The sequence below is a fragment of the Mangifera indica genome, chromosome 3 (genome assembly GCF_011075055.1).
Source record: "Mangifera indica cultivar Alphonso chromosome 3, CATAS_Mindica_2.1, whole genome shotgun sequence".
NCBI classification, from domain to species: domain Eukaryota; kingdom Viridiplantae; phylum Streptophyta; class Magnoliopsida; order Sapindales; family Anacardiaceae; genus Mangifera; species Mangifera indica.
The window spans coordinates 10,732,385-10,754,477 of record NC_058139.1 but is presented as its reverse complement, the minus strand read 5'-3'; the positions used below and the strand labels follow the sequence as shown (position 1 = coordinate 10,754,477).

Here is a 22,093-nt window from a genome sequence, read left to right as displayed (position 1 = left end):
AAGTATAAATAATAATTGTGTTTGATTAAAAAATAAAACAATAAAACTATGTATACCTATTTTTTATACATAATTTATGTACACAAATAAGGTGTCATCATGTGATTAGATATTTCTTTATCATATGGTGATACATGTTTTAAAATCATCTAATTACATGATGACACATCACTGTGTACATGAATTGTGTACCAAAAATGGATACACATAATATTGTTCAAAATAAAAAAGTATTAAAATATTATTTACTTAAATATCCTTAAAAATAATTATTTTAAAATATATTTTATATTACTTATTATATTAATTAAAAATAAAATATTTTAGTTTTAAAAAATTAATAAATAGAAATAAAATAATATTAAAATCAATATTAATTTGATAATTTTTTAATATTTAAAATAAAATTAATAATTAAAAAACTATTTATATCATTTAACATATTATTATTAATAACATAAAATTATTATAATATTTTATTATTAATAAATTAAATAATAAAAATAAATTATTAAGGTAGTTTTTATTCCTTTTCAGATTTGAATTTGGACAGTGATGAGAAGTGGGTGAAACGTGTTTGGAAATAAGGTTAGGTTATTCAACTCCTCATTCTGTGGGTTATATTTAAAAGGGTTTTTTTCATTTCCAAGATTTTAGTTTTTGGTAAACCCAACTAACAAGTATAAAGTTTAGCAATAATTTTTGCCATAATAATATGATGTAATGATTTTAAATTAAAAATAAAATAATATTTAATTATATAATAATATATAATTTATATATTTAAAAATATATATTTATAGTATTATTTTATAATTTATAATTATAATTAAAATAATATTATATTTTTTTATATAAATAATAATATATTATTATATAATTAAATAATTATGTGCATAACCATAAGCATTAAGAATATAGTTATCAGTAGTTACACTGACCAACGCTTTGGCTAAACTAGATTGCCTCGTCAGCTTTAGGTCCCTGAAAAGCTGGCAGGGCCAACACATTCCAGCCAATCTGGACCAACGGATCTTCTTTTGGAAATTAATTAAATAATAATATTTCATATAATTTTATAAAAAAAATAATTATGTATTCTCATATAATTAAATATTATTTTATTTTTTATTTTTAATTATTTAATTATATAATAATATATTATTATTTATAAATATATTATTATTTTTAATTAAATTAATTTTTTCTTTTTTATTTTCTTTTATGTTTTACAATTGTAGTCAATAAAAATACTTTACCAAAATTACCCTTATTAAAATAGGGAGTATCTTATTTTCATTACTTTCACCTCGCTGACCCCTCCTATCTCTCACATTCTTCATAGATTTTTGATGATTTCAACTTCAAATCTTCGTTTTTTTTTATTTTTTCAGTCATATTCATCATCAAAATAGCTTCACAAGTTAGTAATATATTCTTTTTATATTTCTAAATTTTGGTATAAAAGATTAATTATTTTTATCAACAACGGTTTTACAAAAAAGACAAAATCATCTTGTTTATTAGATGTCATCTTATTTACTAGATGACGTAAATAAGATATCTTGATTGTCAGAATTTATATTAATGATATCATTTTAGATGTTATTAACAAGTCCATTTAAAGAGATTTTTTCTAAAATGATGTAAGATGAATTCGAAATGAACATGATGGATTTAACACATAGGTATGTCTTAGTCTTTTCATGACATATGAAGGGTTATGTTGATTGTGGCATGAGTTATGAATTTGATTAAGCATTTAAAAAAATTAAATTTTAAATAGATAAACGAATGCTCATGAATGGTGCACATTTGTTTATTTGATGTCACATTGAATAAGTGGATAATGTGTCATATATAAAATTTTATAGTGATGCACGACTGTGTATGGCAAGTGCATGCAATTATAGATGAAATTATATATAAGAGATATTACCGTATAAATTAGGTTGATATTCCCTAATGTAATACTCTTTTCTAGAAGTATCATTCTTCGAAGGATAATATCACTAAATTCGCTAATTAAACATGTTTAACTTTTTTGAAAACACTCAAAACGCATTGATAAAGTGTCATAAAACTTTTGAATAAACATAATTTATTAATTATCAAGATCAAAACTCATTTAAGAGTTAAAGGATCATTTTCTGAAGTTACCATTGGCGATGAAAACAATGTTTTTTGTAAAAATGGTTTAGGGGATGACATTTGTCGGTAATTTGTAGCATCAGAATCAATTACCCAAAAACTACTATAAACAGGTGTATAAATATTTAAACTCTTACCTTCAGTATATATATTTGCTACCAGCGTCAAGGCTATTCCAATAAATTCATCCTTAATCTTTATTTCTACAACAACCTCAATTGGGTTTTCTTGGACGATTTCATCTCAGACAATTTTCGAAGGCTTCAAAGAGTGGTTCTGTTCCAAAATTAAAATAAGAGAAAATCCCATTTTTCACTGATGTTTTGTAATGAAACTTTATAGTCAAATTTCAGAGATGAATTTCCCAAAATCAAGATGTACCTACCACTAATCCGTCAATCCATCTACCTACCTATTTTCAATCAATTAATGAAAATCTCAACAGTATGGATATAGAATATCACTGTGGGCAGAGCACATATAGAGAAATTGAGCAATGTTTCAATTCTAGAGAGTTTTTGGAATTTGCAGGAAGAGTAAGGCCCTTCATTGAACTTACTTAGAAGCAGTAAATGATTGTCATGGTGTTTGTCGTTTAAACAAATATCATGTTCCTTAACATCTAAAACTATATATCAAAAAAATGTATATCAAACAAACTGATGGAGAAAAAACATTAAATAAACGAGCCAGCTAACAAAAATCAAGGCATCATCAGAGGGCTCAACACAGGAGGCGAGGCCAGGGACACAAGAGTAAGCTGAATAAGTTAATTAAATGGTGAGATTCTCTTGAATGGCTATGAAAGACCCCAATATCTTACCACCAACATCCGGAAACGTTTCCATGCCAGGAAGAGGCTTCACCTTGCCGCTCCGATCAACTTCAACGGGATATTTGAGAAGGTGGCCCTTCATTTCTGTTATCTCTTCAGCTGCATATTGTTTCCAATTGTGTTCCCCCAGGGACCTTACTCTTCTTACGCATCCTACACTTTCTGGTCGATTAAAACATTCCTCTATTGCTCCAGTGTGCTCTGCCCACAGTGACATTCTATATCCATACACCTGCACTCATTCACCAACACGCTTTCTTCATAAATATTTTATTAACTTGAATTTGAGTTGCTCAGTATCGACATTTAACATATAACTATGGACAAATGCCCAGAAAAGATATCAACAAGCTAACCTGGCCATGTGGATTAGAGAGTTTGCTTGACCAGGTGTGGCGAGGTTGATATGCGCCCATCGCTATTTCAGTATCTCTGGTGCCCTCCATGGAGCGCTGATTGATATTTGCTGATCCAATTATAACATATTCATCATCCACGATCATACCTTTGGAGTGAATATATATCTGAAAACGTTGACTCTTCTTACTGAGTGCCTGAATCAAGATAACACATTTACCCAACAAGTAAATTAGGTGAAAACATGATTGAAGATTTGAGCTTGAAATATTTTTGCTTAACAAAGTTAAAGTTGACAGTTCATGAAAAATTGAAAGATACCTGTGGCATGTTTGCTGCATTGCATTTTTTAGCATTGGAACCATCTACCCCGTCTGATGGCTCACGATTGCCAAGGCAAAAGAAATTTAAATAGTCTTGTGGCTCATATTTATTCTCAAGCCCAACCTCCACCAGAGCCTTGTAAATGGTTTCATACATCATTTGCATGGTTTTATGCTGCAAAAATCAATTGAACAGATGCATTAGTGAACCCAATTATGGTGCAACAAGCATAAATATTATCAAAATGGAAATTGCTTCTAATGATATTGTTCAGAGTACTTTGTAAATAGCAACAGAAGTTTACCTGCCAATAGAGAATCCTTTGAATAGGAGCGCTTGTAGTAACACCTTCTGGCCACATTGGTATGAGAATATATGCAGCAAACCTCTCATTTGCTCTGATTTTGTTGGCAATTTTAAGAGCAATCTCCATTGGTATTAGATTGTTTGCACCTGAAAATATAAAGACATGCTTTTGACTATGTAGTTTTTGATTTTTGATATTTGACATTGAGTTAATAGTAAACGAAAAAGGAAAGCTGAGATGACATTACAACAAACTCTCTGATATATAACTTTTTGTTTTTCTTTTCTGTCTATTTCCATTCTTTCTGTAAATAACTGAAATGTTCCTTCATTTTTAGCAATGGCTATAAAGTTCCTCACCTAGATCTTTGTGAGAATCCCAATTATATGATGAGCCAAGAAAGTACTGGTTCTCGATATATATGAAATGTTGGGCAGCCCTGATTGCCTTGACATATGCTGTATGAATACTCATGTCTATGAGAACATTCTTCCCACATACCAAGTTCTGTCACAATACCAACATGTTAGTTAATTAGCACTTGTAATTCATTGTGAACATACTAATTGATCTAAAATGCGATAAGTAAGATGAAAAAAATGTTAGTCTCACCATCCTTGTGCCCTCTTTGGGGTCATCTGGAAATCCTTCCACAGAATTTGAATCAATTGAACGAAAAACCTGGGAGTATTGTTAAATTTAGCAAAAAAGAAAAAAACACTGATGTTAATTAAAAAAGAGAGGTAAATATTGGAAATTTAAAACCAGCATCAGATTGGCATCCAGTATACCTGAACATGCCAAGTCTCTGGATCTTTCTCACTTAGGCAAGAAGCTTCTGTCAACCCAATTATTTCAGGAATTCTTTCAAGCTTGAGTAATGCATCATCAGTTGAAGTCGTAAGCTTCTGAAGGCCATGAGGCTTAGAAGCCTTTAACCAACGCTCCGCAAAATTGGTAAGGATATCGTATGCAGCTGGACCATCAATTTGGCAGTGTAAGTCATGCCATGGTTCTCTTGGACCATCAGCTTTAGGCTCCTGATCAGGAATTATAAAGAAATTTGGAACAAATTTGATCATTTATCAAGGATTAGTTCATACAAAAGAAACATGTAAACTGAATTCAATAATTCATCAATTAAATGTTTACCATGAATGAAGGGTTATAAAAGTCATCCTGGTGCACAGTTTTTAAAGTCTTAAAAAGAGGATGTTTCGGAGTATCATATCGACCCTTGCACAAATCAAGACCTCCAACAAAGGCAATGATCTTCCTCCTGAATTGTCCAGCATCAGCATCCACAATCACAGTTTTCTGGTGATGTGTATAGATTGCCTCAACTTCCTGCAAGTAAAATGTTCATTTGAAAAGCTCATGTCATTAGAAGATAAATTAAGATTATAGAGTAATCAGAAGGTTATGTTACAAGTTAATTTAATTTTCATATGTAAGCCATATGACCAAAAAATATTATCCAGGTGAATAATAAGTTATCTACTGCTATTCCCACAAACTCAAGCCTGCTAGCCGACCATTTTAGAATCAGCTAACCAGTCACCAAATACAAACAAGTTCAACACTTCACTTAGATGGAACTTAACACATTAACTGTACTTTCCCATGAAGGAGCACAAACTAGATTTATGCAATAAATAAGATGATGAATTTTATAAAAAATAGTGTGTAGAAATATCCAACCTGCTTTTTGAACCAGCTATGTCCTTCTCCAGCAGATCGGGGGCAAAGTAAAACTTGCACTGAAGAGTGTTTGAAAAAACGGCGAGTCTCCTCATCACTTGTGCTCATGATCCCTTCCTACAAATCATATAAATTGTTGAGTGCCTAGTGATGAGGCAACACAGGCAATTACTATTTTCAACATTTCAGAAGCATGCAAAGGTTCAATTATGGGAAAACAGAAGAACATATCATATTATAATTTATCAAATCTAAAGGAAGATTGGAAATAGAGAAAAGCATATGCAAATCATGGAAGCTACTTAGCTCCGCACATAAATTGAATTATACCTTCCTCTTCCAGCTATATATATGGATCACATTAAGAGGAAATGGGATTAGTGATAAATGAGAGGTATGCAAATGAATATGACAGCATACACCAAAGTAATATGCAAGTTATGGTACTCTGAGCTTGAAATAGGCCATATCATTACATGATGTATTGTAGATTGAAACACATTAATTGTGATTCAAATTTGAAAATCGGCATCTTTCATCTTGGTACTTTATTCTAACTCACAAAACCTGAATAACACCAATAAAGCATGGCGAAACAATGCATGTTGAAATCGCAAAATGTCCATTGCTACAGAAATTGATTCACTTAAATTGACTGTCAGTTCCAATTTTAGCATCATCCACCAGCATCAGTCCTAAAGATACAAGAATCGCTATCTTGGCCCTTTTTAATTGGGAGGGCAAAGATCAAACCTGCAATCGCATGGCAGTTGGCTATCCAACTCTGAGTAAATCGATGTCCTAAAATAAGGTTGCTGCATTCAAGATTTTACAGTTATTTTGGAAGGAAAAACCTAAAACAAAAGAAAAGTGCAAATCATTCCAATTTATAGTCCACTAACTAATGCAAGATTTGTATTTAGAAAATGAAAACCAGCGAAAAAGAAAACTAGCCTTGGTTTCTCACCGTTTTGTATCCCAAAATCCTTCTAGAAGTAGGATCATCCCACACAAGGAGTAGCACTCTAACACCTTCCTGTGACTTAGTCTTTAGAAGATCCCCTAACGTGTATGCATTACTACCATCTCGAACTAATCTAACTGTATGGTAGACAGACCACCCTGCAATGTAAATCAATCGACGTGCCCGACTTATGGCATTATAGATGTCCTCCCAACAACCTGCTTGATTGAAATGGACACCACCTTCGAGCTTCAAATCTGGCAGGCAACCCTCATGAACATGAGCATCTTGATATAGTGTAACTTTACCACCTCTCCTAAGAGGAAAGTATGTGCCAGGAACTCCATTGTCATCAGGGCCTGAACCAACTCCCCTGTGATAATGGCTCAGTTGCTCAACAGGGGAGTACCGAATTGACAAATTTAGTACAGCTCCATCCTTGCAGGGCTTTCCACCTGAGTTAAGGATAGGAAATAGTCCCTCAACTCTTGTACCTGAGTATAATTGCTCCACGGGTATCCCCACAGCGCCCATAATTTGGGAGCCAACAATATCACTATCTTTAACAACAAAGTGCACTTCTGCAGCATGATGCGCAACAGGAATATGGAAATGCTGCCTCCAAACTGGGTTTTCACTATTACTAATCACAAAAGTCCTGGCAACTACAGCACCAGCAACCGAGACAGTGACGTAAGGATCACTGGTTATCTTCTGAGCCATATGACCCTCAATTTTGCTGCTTATCTTCACATTGAACTTTCCAAACATGTCACCAAGTTTCTTGTGGAACATATCCATGTTTGGGAGGTTTTTAGCCTCCTTGATCCAAATATCTAAATTTCCATGTAAAAGCATAACTTTTAGAGACCCTTTACTGGTCTCAAAAGGCAAAACTTGTTGACCTTGGCCATGATGTGAACCTCCAAATGACATCATTTCTGCATAAATCGGACGGGTATCCATCTTATATGGCACACCTCACTCCTTACCACTTGATTATAGGCTGGAAATTGAAATCGATGTAAGGATTATGTATAAAATTATGTAATAACCAAAAGAAATAACAATAAATGATTCTGACTCTGATGAAGCAAATTCAAACAATACGACACAAGAAAGTGACAGCCCCAAACAACAATTTTGACAGACCTAATAAAAAAAAAAATCCTTTAAGCTAGGAGCTGAATCAGTTTGTTTAGTCTGCAACAGAAAAATTGTTATCACCCATGAAACAGATGGCTGAATAATGAATTAGTAAGTTAAACCTTGGCACTTACATTACAAGAAGGAGAAACAAAGACTACCCAGATGAGTAATTCTGACTAATAGATGGAAAAAATAAGAAAACCAAAGGGAAAAAAAAAACTGAGATTGCAGAAGAGACTTGTGGGTCTTTAAATGCATAAAAGAGAAATTTTGAGATTATTCAAGAGTTGAATTGGTAAAAGAGAGAAGGGCAGGCTGCTAAATTGAAAAGAAAAAGATAAGATTAACTAAACAAGGAATTGAGCTGTACTGCTGAATAATTAGAAAGATAAACAGGAAATCATACTTTAAAATATGCATTACTTCAAAATATATACCGGTCAATCAAGAGGAAGACAGTTGAATGAGTTTGGTAATGTGAAGACGAATGAAAGAGAAGACTTGAAAGCTTGTTTAATTGCTTTGAAAGTTCCGTACATTGTTGTGCCGCGTTTTGATTTTTGTAATTTCTTCCTTGTCTTGTGAAGAAACGAGAAAGCCTCTGTTTGACCTCAATAGTGAATGGCTGGCAGTGGCCGGGCTAGTTTTGGCGGAAGATAACCTCGCACGAAGCTTCTGATTCTGACAGTTAAAAGTCGTTTTAACACACGGGTAATAGTTGGGTCCTGACTCTGCCTTCAAAATCAAAACTCTCCTAGGGGCGTACTCCCACTCAAATATGTTTGTTTTATGGAATTTTCACAATTTAAAGTTAATTAAATTTATTATTTTTAAAATTTTATCTTATATTTTTTTTAAACTTTACAAAATAATAATTTTCTCTATGTTAAAGTTTAAAAAATAATATTTTTTTCTTAGAGTTATTTTTCAATCTCCAACCACTCCATCGATACCATCTCTCTCCCACAATCTTTCCCTCCAAACGCGTTATCTCTCTTCTCATCTCTCTCTTTTTTGGTTGATGATTCAGGACAAGAAGAGGAAATAAAATAAAATAAAATTTTAGTTTATTTTTAATATTATAGATAAAATAACAATTTTACTTTTTTAAAATTATTAAACTTAACGGTCTATAGGTGGATAAAAGAAATTTTTAAAATTAAAAGATGAAAACTTGATAAACGAGGGAGCCTTGGGTGGGAATAAACCCTTGGGCCAATTTTCAAAGCTTTTATGTTTTTCATACAAAACAATTGTTTATAATGGATATTGTAATACATACTTTAAATGAGGTCAATTTAATTCATGTTTATGTATCAAGATAAGTAAGATATTATAAATATAATTAGAGTGATATTATATAAGTATTTTTAAATATACAAATAGATATATATTTATCATATGATTAAGAGTATTTTATTTTTAATTCAAAATCATTTAATTATATGATGATACATATAAAACGTGTATCTATTTATGTCATTTAACAATACTGATATAAGTTATTTTTTTTAAATAACCTCAATTTTGAAATAAAAAAATAATTATATTATCCAATCAAATATTATTACTTAAGTTTATATAAATAATTTATAAAATTTATTTATATATATAATTTTACTCGTGTCACACATTTATTTTCTAAAATTGGATGATTATATAGTGTTGTTTGTCGAAAGGGTGTGTCATGTCACGAACTTAGATAACCACGTGGTCTAAAATCTTAATTTATGTTGGTCCAGACGTGATTGTGGGTAACAACTTTTAGAGGGATTGAACAAAATATCACAACAAAAGAATGGAAAAACGATGCGTGTCCTTGCTCGATTAAAGAAGAAGCGAAAAGAATAAATACATTTGAGAGTGGATTAGTTTTTAAAAAATAGCCCATTTAATGGGTTGTGGTCATAGTTAATAATATTCTATGGTACGATATAATATTGATAGGAAATGATATATATCATAAAGTGTATTAAATTAATACGATATAATATATATTATTAATACGAATTTATATATTTTTTAGAAAAAATGATGATATATTAGAGGTGTATATAAAAAATTTTAAATTTTTAAAAATATTTGTGATATTTTCGAAAATAATGACAATTATATATTTTTAATTATTTTATTTTTTTAAAATTATATAATATAATATAATATAATACTTGATATACGATATAAAAAAAATAAATTTTTGATACATAATATAACACATGATTTAATTACTATGGTTGTAGCTGTAAGGACTGCCTAATATTATTTGAGTAAAATTCTCTTTAACTTATTAATATTCAAATATACAAAATTATTAAAGTATATAAATTTATATATATATTATATATATATAGTTGTCTCAAGAAATGGTGCCTTCTCATTTATCACAAAATTTGTCCATAGGGACAAATCTCTAATCATTAATTTAAAATCATTACTTCCACTCTCTAAGCCCAATTGAAAACTCAATTTTTCTGATATTGATGAGTACTTTTATAATAAATTTATTGATATATTGGTTTATTAGATTCTTCAAAAGAGAGAAGAAGTAAATTGTGATATTTAAAAATTGTAAGCATGTTGCACGAATGTCCAAGAAGCATGTTAAATATGCTTTATTATTATTATTATTATATTAAATATGCTAAATATGTTAAATGAACACCCTCCCAGTCAATCAAATCCCAATCTTTGGTCAAAGATTGTTTCCTCACATAACATTATAAAAAGAAAAAAATCTGATATAAGTGAGGGAAGAAACAACAAGTTGAATAATATTTAATTATTATAAATATATTTTTTCATAATTTTACTGATTAATTATTTATGTTTTTATTAAAATTTAAATAAAATTAAAATTTTAATAAAGAATAATTATTAAAAATTTATTTCTCAACGTTAAAAGATTTTAATGATAAAAAAATTCATATTATCATAGACCTGGCCACGGTTCATGAACCGTCGGTTTCAGTTCGAAATCGTCAGTTTACGATTCGAAAATATAAAGACCCTGAACCGAAACCGTAATAGAACGGTTCGGAACCGCCGGTTCCGGTTCATGGCCCCGATTCGGAACAGACAGTTTCGGTTCGGAACCAACGATTTCGATTCGAAACCAATATTGAACCGTCAATTCTAATACATGATCTTGATTTAATTTTTAAATTATTAATTACAATAATTGAAATTTAAAAGAAAGGCTTGGACTTAATTTTTCAATTAAGCGTTCTACATATCTTGTTGGGGTTTAGAAGAATCAAAGCGTACGTAGTTCTCTTACCTTTGTATATCTAATAGCTGACAGTACCCCATTACCTTATCATTCACCTCCACTATCTTGAGTATTATTTCTCGTCGTCATCGAACTATCCGTAGTTAAATCAAGCGATTCTTCATTGAAGTCTACTTTTATTTCTTGTTGTCGTAATTCGGCTCTTGTCCAATCGTCCACGCATACTTGAGCTTCAATAGATTCGGGAGCCAAACTTGATCGTCTCTCATCCAATATATTACCCCTTTGACTAAAAGCTTGTTCTACTGCGACAGTTGATACCGGTGCTGCTAAACTTGTTTAGCAATAGCTGTCAATATTGGAAAAGTTGATGCGTGTCGACTCCACCATTCTAAAACTGGAAAGTCTTTACCTATATTGCTATCACCAAACTCAAAAATAGTAGTTAAATAAATATCAAGCTCCGAGGTGGAGTCTAATGTTCCTCTTGGTCTTTTGCCCCTTTGCATCATAATACGATCACCATAACTCATATTTTGGGTTGATGATGGGGCAATAGGTGGTAGAGGAGAAGAAGAACCACCATAAACTAATGCATATTCAGCATAAATTTCTTTAATTAAATTCATAATATTAGTTATAGTTAATGAAATTTTAACTTCATCTAATTGCAAACATTCATAATATAATGTCAAATAATCTGTGACACCATCTAATTTAAATCTAGGATAAAAAAAACATGCAACAAGAAAAAGCTCTGGAATTATTTTATAGTAATTTAACAATTTTGTTTTCATTAAAGAAACAGCTTACTGTAAAATAATATCTTGTTCGGCTTCTTGTAAAGCTCCAATAATATTAACAGCTTCATTTAAAAATAAATGAGAAGTGGGATAACAAACCCCACTTAAAGTATATGTTGCATTATTAAAATTTCTTAATACATTTAAAATTTTTGAACAAATATCCCAATGTTGGGGATATAATATAATTTGTGGTACATTTTGTGAAATAAATGAGCATAATAAATCCTTATAATCAAATGACTCGTTGAGTAATTCATATGTTGAATTCCAACGAGTCGGCATATCGTTAGGAAATCTTTTTGGTCTTTTATTATGTTGTTTACAAAATTTACCCAATTCTTTCATAATTTGGGGATGTGTCCATAAATATGAAATTGCTATTTTTATTGGACTAATAAAATTATTAAGACATTCTAAACCATCTTGTACACATAAATTTAACACATGAGATGCACATCTAATATGAAAAAATCTACCACCTAAATTAGGTCTGCAAATATAAATTAAATTATTTATTGAGGCAGTATTTGAACGTGCATTATCAAATGAAATTGAAAAAATTTTATAAAGTAATTTATATTCTTCTAATATTCCTTTAATTATTCTATAAATATTATCAGCCGTATGTCGTTCATCAAACACCCTAAATGATAAAATTCTTTTTTGTAATAGAAAATCATCATCTATACAATGACAAGTTATACCCATATAAAAGTGAACTTGCCAATGGGCACTCCAAATATCACTACATAGAAATACACGTCCATTAAAATTTGTAAAAAATTGAATTAACTCTTTTTTTTTGTTTTTTATATAAACTAAATAATGTTCTTTTTAATGTATTTCTTGGAATAGTTTTATATGCAGGATTTAATGCAGTTTTACAATAATTATTAAAACCTAAATTTTCACCAAAACTAAATGCTAAATGATCTATTGCTACCATTTTTGCAAATTCTTCTTTACTTTTATTATCACTATACATAAATAAAGATTTGTGTGTAGAAGAACCATACTCGGTTATTTGTGTTTGGCCTCGGCTTTGTCCCATTTTTTTCGGATGCTTTGACTCCAAGTACCTTTTGAATGTCCCGTATCCACCTCCTTGTTTGAATTTGTAAATTTGCCTACAATAATTGCAAGCAACATCAAAATTACCATCTTCCTTTTGTATTTTCTTGAAATGAATTTTGAAAATATCGGATGTAGAAATTTTTTGAGATTGTTGTTCCATCTCCATCTGTTGTTGATGTTGTTGTTGTTGCTCCACCTCTTCATATTGATTTTCACTTTCTTGTGAATGAAAATCATCTATAAATTGATTTTAATTCACATTTGATATATGTGAATATTGACCAAATCTTCGTGAACCGGAAGAATTTCCACTACTTGCCATTTTTTGATAATAAATAAAATTAATTATATAAATAAATTATATGATTAATTATAAAAGATAATAAAAAAATAATAAATAAAATTAATTATAGAAATAAATTATATAATTAATTATGAATTGTATAAAAAAATTGAAATTGAAATTAATAAAAAATTAAGAAAGAATTTAATTAAATTTAAGAAAATTTAATTGAATTGAAAGATTGAGAGAATATTAAGAGTTTAAAGAATGAGAGTGAGAGTTTGAAGGATTGAGTGAGAGAGTAGAGAGATTGAGATTTGAGAGAATAGAATTTAAAGGGGTATATATAGAAAAAAACTTTTTTGAAAAAAATTAGAAATAGGGGGGTGAATTGAAATTCCAGAAAATTACAGGGGACCTCATGAAAATTGCAGGGGACCAACGGTCCCTGCAAATTTCCTTCAAAAGGCAACGGTTCCCTCCTTTTTAAATAAAATTCAAAAAAATTTTAAAAAATTTTCAAATTTTTTTCTGTTCAGTACAGTAAATCGTCGGTTTATAAACCGGTGTGAACCGGCGGTTCCACGGTTTCAATTTATGTGAATCGGAACCGAACCGTAGAGCTACGGTTTCAGTTCCGATTCAGTCCGATTCTGGGTCTACCGATTCTGGTTCCGAGTTTATCCGAGCCGGTTTTGGTCCAGTTCACGGGCCAAACCGGCCTCTGGACAGGTCTATATTATCAACCATTATTATAATTATTCTATTAAAAATATTAATGATAAAAGTAAAAATATTTTTTTTACTTGGTTAAAATCAATGGGTGTTGTGTTTAGTGAGGTACTAGTAATTTGTACTTTTATTTTTTGGCCGCATTCAATCAAGAAAATTTTGGTCAATTTTCATTGTTTATGAAAATTAATTTTTAGCCAGACTCTGAGGGCATCCATCGATTTTGACCAATTTTAACTTATGTATTAAAATCAATTTTTATCAAAATTTGGTCACAAGGTGCCGGCGGAAAGTCGATTGTTTTATTTTTTCTATTAGACTTTTTTTTTTGGCCGAGTTGTGGCTGCCATCTTTAACAACTCCCCAAATATTTGACCATTTTTACATCATTTTAAACAAATTAAACAACACTTCAATTCAACCATATCACCTGCACAAAAACCAAACTTCCCACCCAAATAGGAAGGAGGTGGGTATCAGTTTATGGATGCAAGTTTGGATTTTGGCAATGGAGGGTATTACTCAAAGTTCAGAGAATACCGAATAGTATCATGTAAACAAAAAGGTGGATGAATATATTACTCATAATGAGATTTATATTATAAATATAATGAAGAAATATGAGTAGAATTTATAATATAAATTGGGAAACATATATATAAAGTTTTCAAGTGAATCTCTTATCAATAATGTAAAATAAGGGGACAACCAAGTGATAAATGTAATTGAGCAATGTTATGTGTATCTATTTTTGGTACATAATTTATGCACACAGTGATGTGTCATCATGTAATTAGGTAATTTTAAAATATGTGTCATCATATGATAAAAAAATATCTAATCACATGATAACACATCATCTGTGTACATAAATTATGTACCAAAAATGGGTATACATAGTTTTATTGAATGTAATTTATCATAGTCATAATTAGGAGTCCAGAGCAATAAATGACAATTTCCTTTTTAATTTTTATTTTTACTTCTGCTAATATAGTACAAAAATGTAAGATTACTGTACGAATGTATTTGATTTGAATAATATTTTATTATTAAAATTAAAAAATTATCTTAAACATAGATTATTTAAAAAATTATTAGATATAAATAATTATTATATTTGATAAAATTTGACATGTAGAAATAATTATTGTATTTCGATAAGAGGTAATAAAAAAATACTAATATATTATTTTATTTAAATGTTCTTATGTATAATTATTTTAAACATTTTTTGTTATATTATTTGAAAATGAAGTTATTTTTGCCCTAAAAAATTAAATAAATAAAAATATAATTATAATAAAATCAATAGTACTTTGGTAATCTTTTAATACTTAAGATAGAGATAGTAATCAGATTACCTTTTATATTAATTACCACATCATTATTAGTAAATCTCACAACCAAATAAAATAATGTCAGTAGCAAAAAATAGATTACTAGAATAATTTTTTTATACATTGAAGCAAACGCCCCTTAAATTCTTCAATAAAGAAAGCCACCCAATCATCTTACTTCAAAATGATATTAATATGAATCACTCATCAAGTGTTTTTATCACAATTGACCGCTCAGAGGAAGAATCAAACATATTTGGATTGAGAGTAGATTGAGTCAATTATTGGGGTTTTATCAAGGTTAGAGATCAAGTCCACTTTAATGGAGAAGATCCAAGCTAAACAGTTAGAAGATAATTCGTGTAAGCAAAAAGTTCAGAGAGTACCGAATAGTATCGAGGCAAATTTTTAGGTAACAAATGGTGTGCTAAAATTAAAAGGCAAAGTTTGTCTTCCTTTGGTTGAGGAGTTAAGGTAGAGAAATCTGGTAGAGACTCATAATTTTCGTTATACGACCTATCCTGAGAGTGTAAAGATATACTAGAATTTAAGAAATTTTTGGAGGTCAAGTATAAAGAGAGATGTGAGCGAGTACATAGTTAAGTGTCTCACCTATCACTTGGATGGTAATGAAAAGAAGGCTAATTACAAAAGACAAGCTTGTGAATTGGGGGAAATTAGATAGAGCAACATGTGTCCTTTGTAACGAGGAAGATGAAAGCCTCGACATCTCTTCTTCAATTGTGACTATAGGTATACAATGTGGAGCATTATCATTGATGCATGTGGCTGCCATTACACCAAACAAAGCTGGATGGATTATATGAAAAAGAATTACTCACAAGTGGAAAGAAAAATCTTTGAAGAATGGCTTATGCAAGGCTAGTTTGGCTAACACCATATACTACTTATGGATTGAAAGGAACAATAGGATTTTCTCTCACACCTCCTCCCCAAAAGAAGTGTCGATGGCAAGAGTTAAAAGGGACATTAGAGACAAAGCTTTGGAAGCAACCAAAGTGGCCCACTCAAGTGAAAACCATTGACTTGTCTCAACATGGCCCCTTCTCGCTGCATTTTCAAAGAAAGAAGAATAAGTGACCCTCAAGTTGTGTAATTCGGTGTCGGTCTATTACCCACATTTGAGTTTGTATGCATTTTAGTGTGCTCTATGTATTTCTCTTGTTTGGGATGTTCTCATGTGTATTTGTGCTATTTCAACATAACCTAAAGGCTTGTCCTGGATATGTTTTAAAGATTAGGCTTAATCTAAAAGATTGTCTTAGGTACGCCCTTGTATATTATACTTTTCTCTCTGGTATAAAATTAATTTACTTACCAAAAAAAAAGTTTCTCACCTATCAACAGGTTAAGGTTAAGTATCATAAACCATCAAGATTACTTCAACCTTTGAATGTATTGAAGTGAAGTGGGAGCACATTTCCATGAACTTTATAGTTGGGCTCCTAAAAGTGTAAAAATGTAAGATTCGTTTGTACATGTAGTATTATTTAGAATTATTTAACACTTAGGGTTTATGTAAAAAGTAGTCCAAACGACTATTTCCCACCCAAGGTATGCTGCAATCTCAAGTTTCCACCATTTAACTATAGAAATACCAAACACCCACCTATGATCGGTTAAATTTAACGAAACTCTAACCCTTGAAAATTTAATCTCATTTCCCCCCCTAAAAGTTTAAAAACTAACATTTTCTCCCTAAGCTAAGTTTGAAAAGATCGCATTTCCCCCCTTAGGGTTTAGTTTCCAAACCCTTTCACTTTCTCCGGTGCCATCGCCGACCGTCTCCCCCTCCCGACGGTTTCTCTTCCACCGACGGCCCCCTTCAACTCCAACCCAACCCATCCGACACAAAGAGACATCGTCTGGGAAGAGAAATCGTCTTCCTAGATGAAAACGACGACGACTGGGAAGATGAAGAATTTCATCTTCCCCGACAAAGTTCTTCGTCTTTCACGGCTTCTCCGACGTCAATTGGGCGTCCAAATGGGAGGAAAGAGATCGCCGGAAGGAGAGAATGATTCGGGAGGGAGAGGTCGTCGGCAATGGAGCCAGAGATGTTGCCGGAGATTTCAAAACGAAACCCTAAGGTGAAACTGCCATTTTTTAAAACTTAGGCTGGGGGAAAATTTTAGTTTTTAAAGTTTAGGGGGACAAAAGTATATTCTATTTTAGTTTATTTTTAATATTATAGAGAAAATGACAATTTTATCCTTACCACCGTTAATTTTAACTGCTCATAGATGGATGTTTGATATTTCCATAGTTAAAGGGTGAAAACTTGAGATTACACCCTGCTTTGGGTGGAAAATAGTTGTTTGGCCTAAAAAGTAATACTATATATACAAATTAATCTTATAAATTCATTTATAAAAAGTGATACAATAACATATGAGTGGATAATTTTAAAATGAGAGAAAAAAATAAATAATTATATTACTCAATCACATATTAATATTTCAATTTATATAAATAAATTAATAAAATTTGTCTATACATATAATTTTACTCTCACGTAAAATGAGTTATCATATCATTTACCTATAGGCGTACAACAAGTAACACATTTTATTTATTTTTCTTATTGAAACATTATTTCATTAATTCAAAAGCAGACAGGAGTCAAGCACGGTTGGTCGCAATTCACCTACTGACCTTCCTTGTATTTTAAAAATTAAAATATTCTACCTTAAAATAAAAAAATAAACAAAACTAAATCACCTCAAAAACCCTAGGGTTGCAGTTTGGGGTTAGCTTAGGTCTGATTAAAATGCCTATAAGCCTGAATGTATAAATTTTAATTTTAAACATCTTTTGTTTCTCTAAAACATTAAATTAATCATAACAATTAAAAGAGACAATAAAATTATGCTAATGTTTATTCCACGATTCACCTTGATGGTAGGGATTTTAATTAAAGTAACTACCTATTTTATTTAGTATATATAGTAACTTTTTTTTATTAAATTAAAATAACTACCTTTTAATTTAACTTTATTTAATTAAAAAAAATTCTAAAATTTGAGATTGGCTAGATGGGTTAGTTGGTCGATCATCGCTAAGTAGTTTTGTTGGTTAATCAATCAATTTTTTAAAAATAAATTGATTGATTGGATGTTTGATTCACTAGCTAACCTTCCTATTGTCAAAGTCATTAAAAAATTTTATATTTTTACCTTATTTCACTTTATATCTCAATCTGTTTGTTCACTCCTCTTCTTCTTTTCTCACCTCATTTCATATAGAGATCGTTTTAATACTAACCCACTCTACAAAACAAAAAACAAAACTGTTCGAATTTAGCTTTACCCATTTCATACCCCATAGAGAATGCATAACGAAATTGATTTGATGAATGGATGAATTTTATGTCTTAACTGAATATGTTTATATCTTGGGTGGGTGAATACAAAGTCTAAAAATATTTTAGATATTTTATATTTTAAGTTATATATGTATAATAAAAAAAATGATTTTATATATATATATATATATATATAAGAGAAAAAAAATGAATTATTTTAATTAATATTCCCTAATTTTATGTCTCAGTTTAATTAAACTGAGTTCATCAAATAAATAAGCAATACGCAGGCCCAATTTTTGTTAAAGGCCTGAATTTATGCTACAACCGAACTTTACACTAAAGTCTCAAATCATCTGACTGTCCAAATTCATGCCACAAACCAAATTATTTAATCCACAATTTTTCATTATAACTTAAAACATAATAGGGCCGTGATGATCGGGGTACTCGTGAACAAAGTACAATTTTTGCATAATACAACTAATAAGAGAACGTAACTTTGATACCATGTATTAATCTAATCCCAAATACGTAATGAAAATTATATAATATCTTATAAATTGATTAAAATAGATTTATAATATGAATACAATTGAAATATATTACTTGTACGTTTATCCATGGTAGGCATGGTTGATGATGACACCATAATGGATACTTTTCGGATAATTGAAAATAATAATCAATATTCAAGATTAATTTGTAACTATCTTGCCCTTTAGAACTCTTTGATAGAGTTTATATAATATCAATTAAATTTTAAACGATCATTAACGAGGGATCTTTCTAACAATCTATTAATCAGATTTCGTAGTCCTAATGATATGATAGCAATATAATAGCTACAATTAGGTTGAGAAAAGATTAGTGAATTAATGTACAATTTAAAACATTGGATTAGAAGCAATTTAAAAAGTAAAACAAGTCTGGCAAAGTTAGATAGAAACATTACATGATCAATCTAATAGCATATGTATATGGGATTCAAGATGTTTTTGACAGTCTTCTAGTAATGTTCACATAGATTCAATTAATATCTACTATAAATGTTCAAAACATATAAAACATCAATCTGAATGCACAATATGTCATACATGATTGATCGAATAACATATACATATGAGATTCAACTCATCTTCTCTCTCTCTTCTTGTGTCTGAAGCCACTTATCTTTGGAGATATATACATGTGACATAGGAAGAAATCACTTCTTGAATTCTTCCATACCAAATCTATTTAATACTTTGTTCACTTATGCATTATGACTTAAGCCAATCAACCTATTTGATCTATCATGATAGATCTTAATTTTGAGGATAGTGCTCTAAAATCAATCGTCGTTAGGCCTGTCAATCGGGTATATTGAATTGTACTTAGCTTGTTTAGGGTTTAACTAAAAAAATTTTGGGCTTTGGGCTTCAAGCCCACCTATTTGAATCTTAAAATTTTTGTTTTGGCCTAGTTCATAGAATAGAATCGGTTTCTGAGTTTGGTTCATTAAAGCATTCCACTAAATTAGAAATAAATAACTTAAACAACCATAAGTTACCATTATAATTTTTATCTAATCTTCTTATATGCCCACAAAAACAAAAATTAAAAAAAAAAAACATCAATTTAATGTGTAAAATAATTGAATCCTACAATATAAACAATTTTTAAAAAATATAATTAAAGAAATTTCATAATTCCATTGAATATATATTAAAAAAATTTCCACTCGAAAAATTAAAAAATTTAGTTATCACAATCCTATAGTGTGTGTAGGGCAATAGGACTGCACATTAATTAGCTCACATAACTAAGGTGTCGAACCTTTGTCTTGATTTAGTTTAATCGGCACAAAGATTACAAACACAGTGTATAGTAAAGTTAAGAGCTTTCACTCGTGTATCAATGTTTGAGAGTCATCTATGAGTCAGATTTCAAGAGAATTCTAGATGATTATTAAGAACTTTAGAGTTTTCCAAGACATGTTTATGAGACTAAAGACGATCCCAAGTTAAGTAATCGAGTAATTAAATCCATGTCATCTAAGAGAGGAGTGTAAGGTGTATTCATGATGATCAAATTATGATGAATTCTATCAATGTCAAAATATGGATTAAGTAAAAGTTTAAGTTAAGTCTACTATTTACTAAGTGATTATCACTCACTCTATTACTTTCTTATGTTTTGAAAGTAGTAGTTGATCATAATGGTTATGATGCGAGAGGGTCAAGGCACTGTGGAATATGAAGGTACAATTGTCATTTTAGAATTTCTTTATATTTTAGTCATTAGGTGCTGCAGTTTTATTTGAGGACATGTATGGATGATAGTTATGTTTTCACTACACACCTATAGAGTTGGATTTATGAATGTTATGGTTTATTAACATTCTTTGAGCATTTTTGCAAATTTTATTAATAAAGGGTATTTTTGGTTTTTTATAAAATTATCATGCCATGGATAGAATGAAATTTAGGAGGTGTTTGGTTTGGGTAATGTTTGATTACTAAAATATAAAGATTACTTTAAAGATAGATTACTTAGAAGATTACTGAGTATAAATGATTACTATGTTTGATTAAATTTGATAGATATAAATAATTATTGTGTTTGATTAAAGGTAATAAAAGATTACTAGTAAATTATTTTACTTAAATGCCTTTGAATATAATTATTTTTAAATATTTTTTATATTATTTGTCATATTAATTAAAAATAAATTTATTTTTATCTCAAAAAATTAATAAATAATAATTTTTCTATAATAAACTCAAGATTACCCTAGTAATCTTTAAATACCTGAGGTAAAAGTGGTAATCAGATTACCACTTATATTACCTGTCATGTCAGTATTGGTAATAAAAGATTACTGTAATATTTTATTACTGACAAACCAAACAAGGGAATAAAAGATAGATTACTAAGGTAATCTTAAAAACTCTTAACCAAACGCACCCTTAAGTGCATGCGCTTTAAGTCAAGTTTAGTAGCGCTTCATTCCAGAGGATAGAACTTTTGGAAAAGGTGTTACATTTGCCATTTGCTCCTTCCTTTCAATTTGGGAATTATTAGCCTACATTAATAAATAAAATATATTAATAATTATAATGAATTTAAGAAAAAACAATTAATAAGGTATATAATAGTTCTTTTTTGGTAAACATTGTTATATGCATACATTAATAAATAAAATATAAAGTAAATTTTCTTTAGGTAAACACCACAATATATTTCCTTAAACAAATGCCAAACAAAATTGATATATTTGAATAATAAAAAATATTCAATAAAAATATTAATAGATCCGATCATGTTCACTAATTAGGGAATAAGTGTTTGTCACACCTGTGAAATCTCAATTTATCTAATGCAGTGATTAGAAGTTTGATCATTATGTCTCAAAGTTTACCCATATAATCAATCCGAGCGTAATTCCCCGGTAAACAAAAAAAAAAAACTTCTTAAGTTCTATAATCAACAAACGTTAATTCATCTATTGGTCTTTCATTAATATCATTGATG

At 29.9% G+C, this 22,093-nt stretch overlaps 1 protein-coding gene across 2 annotated transcripts; it reads right to left on the bottom strand.

The window, feature by feature from the left end:
• Positions 1–2,630: 2,630 nt before the first annotated feature.
• LOC123211218 (phospholipase D gamma 1-like) lies at positions 2,631–8,450 on the bottom strand. Of its 2 annotated transcripts, none has more exons than XM_044629805.1 (11): positions 8,226–8,450; positions 6,643–7,645; positions 5,676–5,792; positions 5,127–5,321; positions 4,766–5,014; positions 4,587–4,655; positions 4,334–4,481; positions 3,972–4,120; positions 3,665–3,841; positions 3,343–3,540; positions 2,631–3,218 (listed from the first exon to the last, which is right to left on the bottom strand). In XM_044629805.1, the coding sequence occupies exons 2-11, from the start codon at positions 7,603–7,605 to the stop codon at positions 2,925–2,927; spliced, it is 2,559 nt and encodes an 852-aa protein (XP_044485740.1). In that variant the 5' UTR covers positions 7,606–7,645; positions 8,226–8,450; the 3' UTR covers positions 2,631–2,924. The 2 variants fall into 2 exon arrangements, with proteins under 2 accessions (XP_044485740.1, XP_044485741.1); XM_044629806.1 differs by lacking the exon at positions 8,226–8,450 and adding an exon at positions 7,920–8,214.
• Positions 8,451–22,093: the final 13,643 nt, after the last annotated feature.